Below are 16,276 nucleotides of genomic sequence, written 5' to 3'. Positions count from 1 at the left end.
CCTGAGTGTTGTGGACTGGCAAGACAGCCAATCCACTAGGAGGAAGCCGAAAGGCACGCGTTTAAGCTCACGCAGGCTGGCGTGAGGTCTGGAACAGGTCAGGGATATGCGACTAGCAAAAATAGTACGTATCTGTTGGAATACTTAACTTTAATCCATAATTGGTGAACATCGCTCTTGACGGTACATGTTTTACAGCATCAATAGTAACTGGTAATGGCGCCTTGCTAGGTCGTAGCAAATGATGTAGCTGAAGGCTATGCTAAATATCGTCTCGGCAAATGAGAGCGTAATTTGTGAGTGAACCATCTCTAGCAAAGTCGGCTGTACAATTGGGGCGAGTGCTAGGGAGTCTCTCTAGACCTGCCGTGTCGCGGCGCTCGGTCTGCAATCACTGATAGTGGCGACACGCAGGTCCGACGTATACTAACGGACCGCGGCCGATTTAAAGGCTACCACCTAGCAAGTGTGGTGTCTGGCGGTGACACCACACTGAGATTGATGTTCATGGTACCAAGACATGATATGAAGAAAAAAGACCAAATCGTCACGGAACGACCTTCGTCCTGAACTGCAACTTCCATAAACTACAAGTTAAATGACTTAACGGCCCATCGGTGGGCTTGATGACTTACATTATGGTTTGATGCGGCTCACCACGAATTCCTCTCCTGTGCCAAGCTCTTCATCTCAGAGCGGTAGCTGCAACTTGGGCCCTCACTTATTTTCTGGATGTACTCCTGTCACTGTCTTCCTCTACAGTTTTCACCCCCTACAGCTCTCTCTGGTGCCATGGAAGTCACTCATTGATGTCTTAACACATCCTACCATCCTCTCTCTTCCTTTTGTCAGTGTTTTCCATACATTCGTTTCCTCGTCGATTCTCCGGAGAACCTCATTGTTTTCAGTATCAGTCCACCCAATTTTCAACATTCTTCTGTAGCACCACATTTCAAAGTATCCGACCACAAATACCCATTCTTTACAGTTCCTTGCACAGTATTCGCTCATAAACCGTTTGAGCTGTACCTGTATTCACTAATATCAACAACTGCTATCGTGTTCGCAACCGAAGGTCATTGACAAGATGGGATGATCGTCTCTGGTCCCTTTCTGTTCGGATCTTTCTATGACCACCCTTCTTACGCTGTGATGCACGCTTGCGACTGGTGCACCTTTTCATCTACAGACACTAGGAACCAGTGCATCCACAGTCACGGGAATTTTCAAACAGAACAGCTCATTTCTGCCGTTCAGTTACGTCGATCCATCTTGTTGTGCTGTTTCCGCTCAGACGACTAGAGCATACACTTTATGTAAAGAGTAATTTGGTACTACCTGCAGTCATTCTATCACGCCGTCTTTAACATATGAGTCTCACTTTTAATAATCTTATAATGTGAGGCCAAGGAATTGAACAGGACGTGAAATGTATCAGATCATAATGTACAGGGTTATTACAAATGATTGAAGCGATTTCACAGCTCTCCAATAACTTTATTATTTGAGATATTTTCACAATGCTTTGCACACACATACAAAAACTCAAAAAGTTTTTTTAGCCATTCACAAATGTTCGATATGTGCCCCTTTAGTGATTCGGCAGACATCAAGCCGATAATCAAGTTCGTCCCACACTCGGCGCAGCATGTCCCCATCAATGAGTTCGAAAGCATCGTTGATGCGAGCTCGCAGTTCTGGCACGTTTCTTGGTAGAAGAGGTTTAAACACTGAATCTTTCACATAACCGCACGAAAAGGAATCGCATGGGGTTAAGTCGGGAGAGCGTGGAGGCCATGACATGAATTGCTGATCATGATCTCTACCACGACCGATCCATCGGTTTTCCAATCTCCTGTTTAAGAAATGCCGAACATCATGATGGAAATGCGGTGGAGCACGATCCTGTTGAAAGATGAAGTCGGCGCTGTCGGTCTCCAGATGTGGCATGCGCCAATTATCCAGCATGTCCAGATACACGTGTCCTGTAACGTTTTTTTCGCAGAAGAGAAAGGGGCCGTAAACTTTAAACCGTGAGGCGTCCTGAAGCTTTAAACTGCGGATACCATCGTCGAATGGAGTTAGCAGTTGGTGGATCTTTGTTGAACTTCGTCCTGAAGTGTCGTTGCACTGTTATGACTGACTGATGTGAGTGGATTTCAAGCACGACATACGCTTTCTCGGCTCCTGTCGCCATTTTGTCTCACTGCGCTCTCGAGCGCTCTGGCGGCAGAAACCTGAAGTGCGGCTTCAGCCGAACAAAACTTTATGAGTGTTTCTACGTATCTGTAGTGTATCGTGACCATATGTCAATGAATGGAGCTACAGTGAATTTATGAAATCGCTTCAATCATTTGTAATAGCCCTGTACAGAAGTGAAGTGACGTATGTTATACTAATTTTTAGTCGACTGAACTTAAGTGTCATGGATGCTGTAATTAAAATGTGCCAGGCTCTAATAAGCACTGACGAAGAGGCATTATTCGTAATTTTCGTAGTCGTTTAGGGAAAAATGCAATTGAAATGAACAGGTACTTACAGATATCGTCTCGAGTGGGAATCGGCCCCAAAACGATATACAATATTACTCTGATACTTTACATTTTCCTGGCGTAAAGAGTATTTCATGAGGTTCCGCGATTGGCAGCCGGATGACGTCGACTTCTTGCCATGACATTTCAGTTGACAACCATTCAGCCATCTTCACGTAAGTGTTTAGCACTGAAGATGGCTAGTTCACAATGCTAACTTTATACAAACAATTACCACGGACTCGTCATGTGCTGAGGCAGCCGCTACTTGAGCGACCTCTGTCGAGCATCGCCCCCTCTTCGAATACTGTGATACTACATGCGCGCCCCCCGTCAGAATGTGTACTCAGATGTCAAAGTTAGTAAAAGGTATTGTCACTAGACGTGTCATTGGTCATAAAATTATTTTTCTTTCTTACGAAATTGAAGTAAACGACTGATTCCACACCTTATGCAGTTGACAGTCGCCATCGTTATTAATAAAATATTCGGCTGAACGTATTACCACCCATAACTGAATCTCAGAAGGAACTCTTTCAGGCTAAGATTTCCGTTGTAGCATTATCCATGGAATGTTCTGTGGGAATAGAATGATAGCCTATAGCTGACTTACTTGGGCTTCGAAAAGCGAGTGTGGCGATCATGTTCAACGCAATTTTCAATGACTGTGCGCGTTGTCCGACCAATGTAGGCTTTCCTACGCTGCAGATTCCAGCCCTCCACAATTCCAGATTGTCCTTGGTCGAACAGAGAAGTTCACGTCTTTGTAGATGGGCGTAACTTTCCTGTTAAACAGTAGCATTGGACATCCTGTGCATTCATGTGAGTCAGATGTGTCCTTGTCATATATTTTATTCGTGAATCAAGTGTAAACTCTTGATCACCATTTACCTGGAAACCTCATTCATGAATAGGTTCATGGCTAGGCGGCCTGTTGTGTACATGATTCCGCGTAGTCAGCGCGTACACAACTTTCCCAATAGAGCGCGCCCCGCTAAGCACAACAGCGCAGGCGCAGCGCTCGTCCGTGTGTGAAAATTAAGCAAGTTCTGTTTAAAGTTGGTCACCTTCAATCTGCTACTCTAAGCGTGCAAGTGGCATTTCTATCGTCTGACCTAATGGCAGAAGATAAACACGCCACGATAAGACCACGAGACATATTGCTGACACTCGCCTACTTCGTTAGAGCGACAAGTCAAATAATCTCATGGTGTGTGTACCGAAGGTCTTACAGTATGGCCGGCCGAAGTGGCCGTGCGATTAAAGGCGCTGCAGTCTGGAACCGCAAGACCGCTACGGTCGCAGGTTTGAATCCTGCCTCGGGCATGGATGTTTTTGATGTCCTTAGGTTAGTTGGGTTTAACTAGTTCTAAGTTCTAGGGGACTAATGACCTCAGCAGTTGAGTCCCATAGTGCTCAGAGCCATTTGAACCATTTTTTTCTTACAGTATGCACACCACACCGCCCAAATAAGTATGACCTGCATTTACCCAGTGGACCTGAAAGAATATGGTTTAAGCTTCTGAGGCTTACAAGTAAGGATGAAAATAATGCAGACAGCTTCTGACATATCTACGAGCATAAACATTGCTTTGTCAGCCTTGTTAGGTTGCGGTTTCAATTGAAAAGTAGTAAGTAAGCAACGTGGATTCTCCTACCTGGTCGCGGTGGTACCAGAATATGTAGGCCGGTGGCTCTGGTGAGTTGACGACGATGCACGTCAGGTTGATGGAGCTGCCGCGGTTGACGTATAGGTCCGGCCCGCCCAGGATCGAGGCCGTCGGAACTGTGAACAAGAAACAGGGGGCCGTGTAAGAATCTTGCCAGGAAGCATTTCTCTCAGAGAAATACGCCAGTACGCTGTACCACTTCGAACTATCCAAGAATGTGATACTAAAAATAATAATGTTGACACATACTATCACTACTGCGCTGTTGCTTGAACAAAACTTTTATAAATAACAGCTTATCATCTGCTCATCTCCATGTCATATCCAGTACTGTAAACAAACGTCTCTACCGAAGAAGAATGTACAGTACTGAAACTTCCTGACAGATTAAAGCTGTGTGCCGGACCGAGACTCGAACTCGGGACCTTTGCCTTTCCCTGGCAGGTGCCAGGAGTGCTAGTTCTGCAAGGTTCACAGAAGAGCTTCTGTGAAGTTTGGAAGGTAGGAGACGAGGTCCTGGCAGAATTGAAGTTGTGAGGACGAGTCGTGAGTCGTGAGTCGTGCTTGGGTATCTCAGTTGGTAGAGCACTTTCCCGCGAAAGGCAAAGGTCCCGAGTTCGAGTCTCGGTCCAGCACACGGTTTTAGTCTGTCAGGAAGTTCCATATCAACGCACACTCCGCTGCAGAGTGAAAATCTCATTCTGTAAAGTACAATACTATTCTTGTGATGTATGGATATTCCCCACTCCAAGATGTACAACTCATCGATAACAACTCATTAAACTAAAAGTCCTGACATTGTTGACCTGTGTCAAGAGCGGAATTTGGGCAAGGTGTGGCAGAAGGAGGTTCCACATTAGAGTAGGCGTGCATCTCTGAAACTTTCCGTCATCAGAGGCTATGTAATATCCCACGAAATTCTTTTTCAAACTATATTGTTGCCATTTCCATATTACTTCAGTTTTTACTCTCCTTCAGAAAGCACGTCTTGATACCCATGAGAACTACAACAGCAATTTTGTTATTTATTGGAAACGAATTTTCGATGTTCTGATAGTCTACTGTTGATACTTGCATACATGTAAAAGCAACACGTTCATCAGTACAACTGGATTCAGTCATCAAATATTGTCAATGAATACGTCAAAAATTTATTGGTATAAAAAGTTAGCCGTGCAAAGTACTTAGAATATCCTATGACGGCAAGTTTTATATCATGAAGTGTCGTTATTTTGAACATACATAGATAAGAAGCTACGTATAAAAACAGAAATAAGCAACACAAAACTATACTGCAAATCTTTGTATGCTTCCATTAGTGGAGCGGAATATGCCACCGCATCATTTGCGGCTGTACATCTTGTATGCGCCATAGGAAACAGTGTAATCGAATACAAGGAGTTCTATGAAATGTGGTAGGCTGCGAAACTAACCGGAAAACCTGCTGCTCGGTTTCTCTATGCAGCAGACGTACTATCAGATATCTACCTGCTCACAGTACACTAATTTGTTACATACGCAGACCCGGATGGCAAACGTATTACATTTTACGCGGGTCTTGTTGAAAATCGCGAGCAACTCTTTGTTACAATCCTTTCAACTGCGTACTAAAACATATGAAATATCGTAACCTGCGAACGTTAGAGTTTATGAAGTCATTATTACAGTATGTATTCTATAATGAGCGTCATCGGTTTTTCAACAGCGCACTACAATTTAATGAATTGTTTATACGTAAATATTTACTACTGAAACGCATCAAAAACACATTTTATGAGGAGATTTATGTATATTGACAAGCAGCCTTAGGAGATGGGTGTAAAATTACGCGCCGCGCCATACTCAGGGGTAAACGCCTCCGCCCACAGTGTCGACTATCACTTTCTGGTCGTGTAAAAGAACAGTTGCGAGGCCAACGGTAGTAGCCGCTAGAGATTAAAAATTGGTTTCAGCACTGCCTTTGGGCAGTGAAAATGGGCGTCTACCTTTAGCGAATTTTCAGGCTTACAGAATGATGGGAAGAATATGTGTTGACAAAAAAGTCTGTGGATTGTATACCGCTAAAAAAAAGATTGTAACAATCGGCTGCTCATAACTAATGACCCTCGTGAACTTGTACTGGTTAACACATGTCATACCATAATATTACAGATATGTGACTCATATAACAGATTAAACAACTCATTTGCTAAATACATACAGAACAGAACTGTAATTGTTGAGTTCTAGAGGCCTATGTATATTTTTCCTTTATTAATTTGTTTCATCAATTATATGTAGTAGTAAATCTTAAAACATGCTTATCGTACGTCTATCAGCACGAATTTATTTCAGCCTATCAGCATATTTCTTTGCTACATCAGAGCCTGTTTTAGACTATCGAGACTAAACAATCAGAGTGGTAGCGAGTGACGAATGAGAGCGCTTATTGTTGACGTATGGTGCAACTGGCGCGTTGGTTTTCTGGTGTACAGACCCTCGAAAACATTTTTATCAGTATGTGCACCGCATCGATGTGAACTGCAGAAAGACAGTGATTAATGCTGAGTAAATCTGAACTGTGCTCTTCCGTGTGCAGTGACCCCAAATCGGTGGGTCATTGGTCAAAAAACGAATGTGCACTATATCACGTTTCAGCACTTCAAGGGTAACGCCATGATACGAATAAACCTTCAACCGCGTTGCATCAATCGCTGAACGAAAATTGTTTCGTGGTTTAGGGCATTGTATAGCGAATATACTTCGTAAATGCGCCAGTGCCATATGTTTCAGTCTGTACACACTTTGGAACCGCAACCCCACGACATAAATTCACGACAGGTGTGACAGTAAAGGAGTCATAATACTAACTGCAAGCGGCACGCAACTGATATTCAGACATTATTTTCAACGCAGGAAAGTCCAACAGCAGCCTCGCCCATCATGGTCGCCACACTATCTCGCAATCCTGTAACGAGTTGAGGTGCACCCGAGGAAGAGAATTTTTGATCAGGCACACAGCTGAGAATGTAAAGTATCACTGGTTTTTCCCCCATAAATAGTCATACTAGTCGTACTATTTCAACCCGTCGATCTACTATTCTACGTCTACATTCACTACATTTACATGCGAGACATCTCACGAAAGACGAAAACCGTTTTTCGCTGTCGTGTTTACATGTTAAGGTTTGAAGCGGATTTGCCTGCTAAATACAGCGGCTGAAAAACAGCTGATACAATTCATGATTTAATCAATATAATAGCTATTTCTCTTCAGCTACACGATATGTAAACAGCTTCAGTCTAATATTTCTACTTATCCTTCGCTGTATAAAAATGCTTTAATTTCATATTAGCCGAAAATTTTTGAAAACAAGACGAGACCTGACAGCCCAGGCACGTTGCAAAACAGTCTGCGTTTACATGGTAGCGAAATTCGATTGCGGAACTGGAAAACCGGGAACCAGAAGCGGATTTCCAGAATCGATTTTGAAGTGTTTACATGACCACCCAGAAGCGGTATTTGGAAATCGGTTTACTAAATCCAGTTTAGCGAGCCCCATGGGGGCGATAGTCATTCCAACGGTACCAGCATACAAATATAGCCTTGCAGCTCATCGCTCCCTACAACGTTTCTACAGTTAAGTTAAACTGCAGTCACAGCTTCTCCATTCATTTGGTGCATTTGCCATGTTTAGCAGAGTCTGATTGCTCACGTAGTAAATAAATCTCATCCTGTAACAAACAGATTTGCATCCCGTCATTATGCGACGTGCGCGCGAACCTGTTACAGGTGTGCTTTTTTTGTAACAGCTCGAGAACTGCAGCAGGCATGGTATTCGAACTTGGTTACGGTTATGGTGAGGTCTGTTTTGTTTACAATATTTCAGGAGTTGCGGGGGTTGTGTGCGTCAGTGCATTTTAAGTAGCTCTTTCTATTTCTCGAACATGCTTAGTTATTATTCAACAAAACAGCTACCGTGTACATGTGCCACGTATATTTAACGTCGGAGAATTTTCTTGATCCTCTTTTTTGCATGTTTGAGTAAAGGTACAAGATGGGTGCACGAGTACAGCTTTACTGCTTTTCAGATGCATAGTAAATTTAATTGTATTCTTCTGACTCAGAATCCCACATACAGAACTAACCACTGTTAATTAACACATCGAAGATCACACAGAGTAGCGTAACTAGATTAGGTTAATGATTACATCGTCATTTGCAATATCTGCATTTAGTTCGATCATTCCCTTTAGTTACAGAACATTGGAGAAGACCCACAAACAGGGCTAGTAGGTGATTGACAATGTGAAATCTAAGAAGCAGTGAAATGAAAGCGACGCAGTTACCAGAAGCCGGTACTATTCTTCAGATTTATGAAAACATCTGCCTGGATCACATTAATTAATACATACATCATGTTCTTTAGTTTTCAATCAGTAAGGAGATCCTTCAGAGAAATGGAACGGGTCTAGCCGTACGCTAACGTAAGACAAAATTCATTACAAAAATCTAATCTGTAAACTGTGTTAACAACAGACTATCACTAAAACTGTGCTTAATGCTCTTCACCATTATACCGTCTAAATGTAATCGAATAAATGAGTAAGAAACCTCGCACATTAAGGAAAGCTGCTGTTTCCTCAGTTTCACTACATAGATGCTGTTCATTTGCTTCATGACATTGGTATCTTTTAAAAACTTTTCGTAAAGTTATACATCAAATATTAGGGTTACCTTCTAGATATTTCGTTAAAAGAAAAATCCTGTGTATTTCAATCTTCTTTTGAAATCGTACGGATTCCTAATTTATCGCTGGACCTTGAATTTTCTTTTTCTAGTTTGTACTACGCTAAACAAATCATTCGGAGACTGCGTAATTTGTAAGAAACGTTTGTGAGTAAATGTTGTTCGCCAAAACACGAAAATAAGCACGCCCCGTAAAGTGTTGTATACAATGCTACCGAGGCCGCCTGTCCTCCTTCATGAGTTAGTGTTTCATTAGTTTTATTTATTTCGTCTCCGGTACAATTCATTCGCCAGGCCAATAACACTCATGAAATCTGTGCATTTTTAAGGAACTGTGCTATCCATGTTTCTCATTTGCATTAATCAATTCGTATGAATTTGCATGTTTTCTTTGGTGAACTGCATGGAACGCATATAGTAACGAGACAAGTAAGACCCGCACCCATATATATTTCTTCGGAATATCTGCATCGATTGGGGAAAGTGGCTATTAAACGACAACTGAAATTGGTGATTAGAATCTGTGAGAGTTACGACATACCATCCGACGTCTGCAACAATACTATCCACGCAATCCCAAAGGTATTTAGGGGGAGGCAAATGTCAGTACTATGGCACTATAACCTTGCCCACTGATGCTTCTAATTTACTGACAACTCTAATATTGAGAAGAATGGAAAAGTAAATTTAGGATTTGATAGCTGCTGGTTTTAGGAAAGGTGAAGTACAAGAAAGGTATTGCCGACGTCGGGTTTGATAATGGAGGCTGTGCTTAAGATAAATCAAAACATTTTTACGAGATTTGTAAATCTGGAAATATCATTTGCCAACGGAAAATGGCGAAAGTTCGAAATTCCCAGAAAAAAACTGTATAAGCTGTAGCGAAACACTGGTAATACACAAAATGTACGAGAACGAAGAGGGGACAATAAGAATGGAAGACGAACAGAAAAGTGGTAGGATTAAATAGGGACTGAAGCAGTGTTTGTCCCCTAATGTTCAAACTGTACATCGAAGAACGGAACCCTTGTAAAAAGAAACTTCATGACTATATATTTCCTTGTGCCGGCCATTTTCACAGCAGCTGTACATGAATTACAGTAGTTCAAAAGAAAAACGTCGTTAGCATGCTGCACATTAAGTTTTCTTTTATTTATCTTGTGCACTCAGAAGCGTTTCGTCTTGATGACTAGGAATCTTCAGTAGGTGTCAGAACACCGTCCAATCCATTATTTTAAGCCAAACAGTTTTCTCCCTGGTGGCAAAGCGACTGAAGTTTGCATTTTTCCTTTTTGTCACTGTTTTCAACGCATAACAATTTAACAGCCATTTTTGTGTGTTTAAATTGCTATAAGTCGAAACCCGTCTGGATGCACAAGACAAATAAAAAAGAAAACATTCTGCATGCAAAAGGCGTTTTTCCTTTGAACTACTGCAATTCATGAGTAAAATTAAAATTCACTGACAAAGTCCATCAGTGATACCATTCGATAGCGACACTGGTAACCCTACTGAAAGTGAGGAAGAGTTATAGGACCCCTTAAATGGTATGACCAATTTAATGGGCACAGAATATGGACTGAGAGTGAACCAAAGAAATACGATAGAAATGAGGACTAGCACAAATAAGATTAGCGGTAAACGGGACATCAAAATTGGGAACCATGTAGTAGACGATATGAAGGAATTCTGTAAACTTGTGAGCAAACTATCGCATGACCAACGAGGCATGAGAGATGGGTAAAAAAAAAAATTAAAAAAAACACAGAACCCGAGCAAAGAGCACTGTCGTCATAAAGAGAAATCAATAATTACAGAGAATTTACGTATCGAGCACAGCGTTTACGGAAGCTAACCACACGCGATGGAGGAATCTGACAAGAATATAGATTAAGATTTTATGTGATGTTGTTACAGCAGGATGCTGACAATTACGTGTACATGAATTGTAAGAAACGAGGCTTTTCGCAGAATCGGCGAGGAAAGCAGTAAGAGGAAAACAAGGACAATATGAAGGGCCCAGATGAAAGAACATGTCTTAACACTTACGGTGTTGGGGTGTAGAAAAATATACACTACCATTCACAATAAAAGATTATTTATTTGTCACACGACCGGTTTCGGGCTTGCACCCATCCTCAGGTGTTTATACATTAATGTACATGTTTATATTGTTGGAGATCAATAAAGATGAATCACCATTATTACAGTTATGGTGTGGTGATAGTTTTGCTACTTAGTTACACACTTATTGACATTTTCAATAAGTGTGTAACTAAGTGGCAAAACTGCACGTCTTATGTAACAGCAGTAAGAATCGAAATACGGTCGTTATTGCTGTCATAAGACGAACGTCGAAATGGCAGATAACTGGAAAATGGAATAGCAACTACAGTTGGTTAGTAGTGGAAAGGGATCGGGACATGACGAGATACCTAAATGACTCTACACAGATTATGCTCAAAAAACTTGCTGTTCTATCAGCAGCTTATCGTAGTTCGCTGAGGCAACAAAGTGTACCTAGCGACTGGAAAAGAAGCTCAGGCCATGCTGTTTCCAAGAAATGTCGCACATAATTGCAGGCCTGTATCGTTGACGTCAGTTTGTTGTAGATGTATGGTAAAAGTTTTATCATCAAAAATTATGACGTTGTTGGAGAAGGAAAATGTCCTCAGTAGAGTCAACATCGATTCCGCAAGTTGAGATCATGCGCAACTCAGCTCGTTCTGTTCCTCCTCGAGATCCACAGCACTGCAGACGACGGCCCTCAGTTTGCTATCGAGTTCCTCGACTCCAGAAGAGCATTCGAAACCGTCCTGTAATGCCGTTTAGAGAAAAATTTCGAGATTACCGTTGTCGGACGAGATTTGTGGCAGGACTCCGCACTTGCTTGCAGAAAGATATCAACAGGTCTCAAAGGAATAGAATCTATAGGTGTAAAGGTAAGGAAGCGTTATTTGTCCGTTTGTGTTTACAAGGCATGTAAATGTTCTAATAGAAAGCGTCAGAAGATCTTTAGGACTGTTCGCGCGTGATGTGGCTGTCTACAAGGAACTAGCAATGCCAGAAGGCAAAATCGATTTTCAAAATGACCTGCAGGGGGACTGATGAAAGGTGCAGGCTCTGGAAGATGACCCCAAACGAAAATAAATGTAACAGATCCCACATACATAGGATAAGAAAGCCACTACTCTATAACTACGCTACTGATGAGATACTATTGGATGTAATATCTACCTTAAAATTTTTATGTGTAACTATCCAGAGCGACCTTAAGTGGTATCACCCCATAAAACGAATAACAGAAAAAGTAGATGCCAGACTGAGATTCATAGAAATAATCTTAGGAAATGTAACTCGTCCACGGAGGAAGTGCCTTTTAAGGCGCTTGTTCTACCGATTCTTGAGTCAATCAGTATAGGATCCTTACCCCGTAGGACTAATAGAAGAATCACAGAATAGCCACGAAAGAGCGGCGCATTGCGTCACGGGATCGTTTAGTCGGTGCGAGAGCGTTAACAGAGATTTTAAACTCCATCGCTAGGAGCTACAAGAGAGGCGTCGTGGATCACGGAGAGGCTTACTGTTGAAATTTCGAGAGACTACTTACCGGGAAGAGTCGGACAACGTGTTACTTAAGTATTTGTATGTCCATTCTTCTGAATGAATGTTTGAGGGCCTTCGGCCGTTCACGTACGTGATGAAGTGGAACATCTACAGCCATCCTTTCGATGTTATTTATTATCTGGATATCAGTTTCGCTGATGCAGTACACCGTCTCCAGGTCTTAACTGACGCTGAGGGGGTTAACTCCATACGTATACACGATTCCATCAGTGGCCAACATCGGTGAACTGGTTTCCGTAGGCTGTATCAACGTTGTTGTGTCTTGTATCGTCACGGTGTCGTTAGCGCGACAACTTTACGGAGATGTTCAACATATTCAAGTTACAGACGCTACTAGAGATGCTTTGCTCACCAAAGAAAGGTTTACTACCGAAGTTTCGTGGCCGTTAGTTCCAAGATGAGTCGAGCAACAAATTGCTTCCTCAAATATACTTCTCGCGAAATGGTCACGACGAGAAACTCAGAAATTAGACGTCGTACGAAAAGTTAGTGATAATCATTCTTATCACACGGCATTACAAAATGGTATAAGGGATTGGAGAACGGATAGTGGTACTAGAAGAAGGTGGCTTGCACAGCATAGAGGCAGGTTTTGAGATAAAGGAGAACTTTTTTCGCGCTTCTCTGGAATGAGGTAGCTGGCGCAGGAGAGGAGTCATTGTAAACTGCGTCAATGCAGCTTAGATGCCTAATAAAATAAATAAATAAATGGAACTACAGGTGTCGCGAACTGACGACCACTATTTTACGACGTAGCAACGTTGCGACATCACATATCACGTCGGTTAATCCTGATAGTCCTTCACGCTGATTCATTTCAGCTGCCGCGTAAGGGGTTAACTACCATAAAGGCTGCAGTCATTTGAAATTTTGCGCTATTGTCTACCTGTACTGAGTTACATACTGGGTGTCCGTAATAAAAGTTTGGCTTTCAAAACGCAGTATGGACAGAACCACTACGCAGAATCACGCCACATTTGAACAGTATGTTATTGAGTCACGTGGAAACGTGTTGGAGGAGAAGAAATTTAACGAAAAGTTGAACAATAGATGGCGCTATAAGCTGTGGAGTGATTATTCCTAGGTGTAACTCGACGTATAAATTCTTCAGAATATGTCAATCACGGAGCGTTATTCAAATGGCTCTGAGCACTATGCGACTTAACTTCTGAGGTCATTAGTCGCCTAGAACTTAGAACTAATTAAACCTAACTAACATAAGGACATCACACACATCCATGCCCGAGGCAGGATTCCAACTTGCGACCTTAGCGGTCGCTCGGCTCCAGACTGCAGCGCCTAGAACCGCACGGCCACTCCGGCCGGCACGGAGCGTTATTCTCCCTCTCTATTACGAAGTTATACACAAATTGAGATGAATTGCATGTAGTCTCACCTGATAGGGGGTCAGAGTTACTGTGCAGAGTATTGTGATTCATTTACCTCACTTGAACTTCCAGTAATGAGTAGCCTGTCAGTTCATTTCGGGAACCCCATCCTTGCTGTATACTACAGACGCTTACATTCCCTAGCCACAAGTCCCTAGCTGATGCTCGCCGCGCCATTCCAGCGCCTTCAGACACAATGCACACACGGAACGATTAGAGGAACCCCTTCGGGTCCAAAATAAGGCTCACTTCCCCAGTTTACTGTGAGGCAATGCCCTAGCCGGAAGACTCTCAGATGTGCACGCCTGATGCCTCATGAGAGAGCAGGTTGTCCCCAAAACACAGTTTTCCCACTCTTATCCATTTGAAAAGGAAACGAGGATTTTTCCCATCGAAATGCAACTTTCCTTTCGTTGACTACAAGAAACAGTCGGGTAGAGAGCAATGGAGATAATCAGAGGTTGCTGAAAAATAACTGTAAACGAGAGGACTGTTGGAAGGGAGAAAATTAAGTGGTACAACTTGAAACGAACCACACCACTGCCCAGAGACCGGGAAGCGGGAGTCCAGAGGACATGTGCACGCCCAAAAAACTAATGATTAGCTGGTAGTCGTGGCCAGGTGGTTCTAGGCGCTTCAGTCTGGAACACCGCGACCGCTACTGTCGCAGGTTCGAATCCTGTCTCGGGCATGGATGTGTGTGATGTCCTTAGGTTAGTTAGGTTTAAGAAGTTCTAAGTTTAGGGGACTGATGACCTCAGAGGTTAAGTCCCATAGTGCTCAGAGCTATTTGAACCATTCGATCTAATCATTAAACACAATGAACTAATGCATAAGAATTCAGCTCGCACCCATAAACCGAACCGAAAAGGCAAGTCTTCTGAAAGTACACTCTTGTTACTGATGTCGAGTAAGGTTGTGTGGCCGATCTCATCCGAGAAGCGCCGCTCAGCGACGCCTGCCGTGGCAGTCTACCGACGTGACACAGTACAAGTCTTGCAAGATGAAAAGTTCGCATCATCTGGCGTAACATTTCACGTTTGCAGCTATCTCACCTGGGGCATCTCAACAGATAACATGGTGACGATGAACCAGCAGCAGTTAGGGCGTAGGGAATGTTACTGGATGAGGAATGCGCAGTAAGGTTTGTAATGTGACAATGTGCCGTCCAGTGAATGCCAGGCATAGTCAAGGCGCAATGGTAGAGAAAGTGGACGCTTATGCCATCTGTGGGCCAGAATCGACGGCAAAACAGAAGTGCTTCCACCTGGTGGCACTTAAATTAAAGAACGCTATGCGGGAGACAATGTCTCGCTTGTGCTGCATTCTGACAGTGAAATAACAAAAGAAATAAACTAAATACTATTGTTACGTGTAGTAAAAATATAAATGTAATATTACTTTAATATATGAAAATGACTGTAACTGAATATTGTAATGCTATGGTATGTTTAATTGTAAATAGAGAAGTTGGCATAATTTACAATAATATTTAGGTGTGGGGGGAATCCCCGAGAATGAAAACAGTGTACAGGTTGGCACGTAATATTGGCGGTAGAAGTAAGTTGACATAGCTCTGAGGCAGAACAAAAGTTAAGTGTCGTAAGAGTGACTGCCGGTGCGTGCTACGGTATCGTTGCTAACAGACCATTATAAGTGAGATGAAAACAGATATGGACTCCGTTTATCGTATGGCTACAAGCTAAATGGACACTGACGCTTGTAAGACACGGTATTTCGAAAGAGATGGGCTGTGAGCGGTAAAATAGTTCGGTTTCTCGCTCTGAGGTACGTGGCACTGCATGGTGCAATGCTGTGTTAATTGCGACGAGTTGCTTGTGCCAACGGCGAGGTGTGAAGGGACCAGTAGCCGCATCCAAAGGCGTATTGTGATCTCAATAACTGATGAGGTGCATTGGTGAGCTCATTTCAGTAGCAACGAACTAGAAGTTACCTTACAAGAGTAATATTACGAACAGTGGTTGTTATACCGACGCCATTACCAGTACATTTACATTTTGTGAATCAGTTTGTGTAATAGTCAAACCAAGTTCTCTACAGTGTGTAAAGTTGGGGGCAATAATAATTTTGTGGTTTAACTTGCATTCCCCGAGTGTAATCAATTATTTAAAGGAAATAGCTCATTATTACCCCATATCCAGTGATTTCTAAGTGCTGCAACATCAGTGAAAGTTATGGTGCGTGAGTATCGGCTTAGCTATATTACAAGAGAAAATAGTCGGAATTAACCCCGAAATTGCCAGCAGACGCCGCTTCATGCAACGGATGGAAGATGCCAGGTACTGTGCCACCTTAATTACTCTCCAGCTC

The 16,276-nt window shown here is 42.5% G+C and overlaps 1 protein-coding gene across 1 annotated transcript in view; it reads right to left on the bottom strand.

The window, feature by feature from the left end:
* Nucleotides 1-3,453: 3,453 nt before the first annotated feature.
* LOC124620246 (opioid-binding protein/cell adhesion molecule-like) overlaps nt 3,454-16,276 on the bottom strand; it is a 618,946-nt gene continuing 606,123 nt past the window's right edge. Inside the window, exons 4-5 of the mRNA XM_047146913.1 lie at nt 4,190-4,317; nt 3,454-3,462 (exon numbers count right to left, since the gene is read on the bottom strand). Coding sequence (XP_047002869.1) covers nt 3,454-3,462; nt 4,190-4,317 — 137 coding nt within the window. The remainder of the gene's footprint in view (nt 3,463-4,189; nt 4,318-16,276) is intronic.

The sequence above is a fragment of the Schistocerca americana genome, chromosome 6, assembly GCF_021461395.2.
Source record: "Schistocerca americana isolate TAMUIC-IGC-003095 chromosome 6, iqSchAmer2.1, whole genome shotgun sequence".
NCBI classification, from domain to species: domain Eukaryota; kingdom Metazoa; phylum Arthropoda; class Insecta; order Orthoptera; family Acrididae; genus Schistocerca; species Schistocerca americana.
Note: the sequence above shows the minus strand (reverse complement) of the source record. Positions and strands in the feature narration are given on the sequence as shown.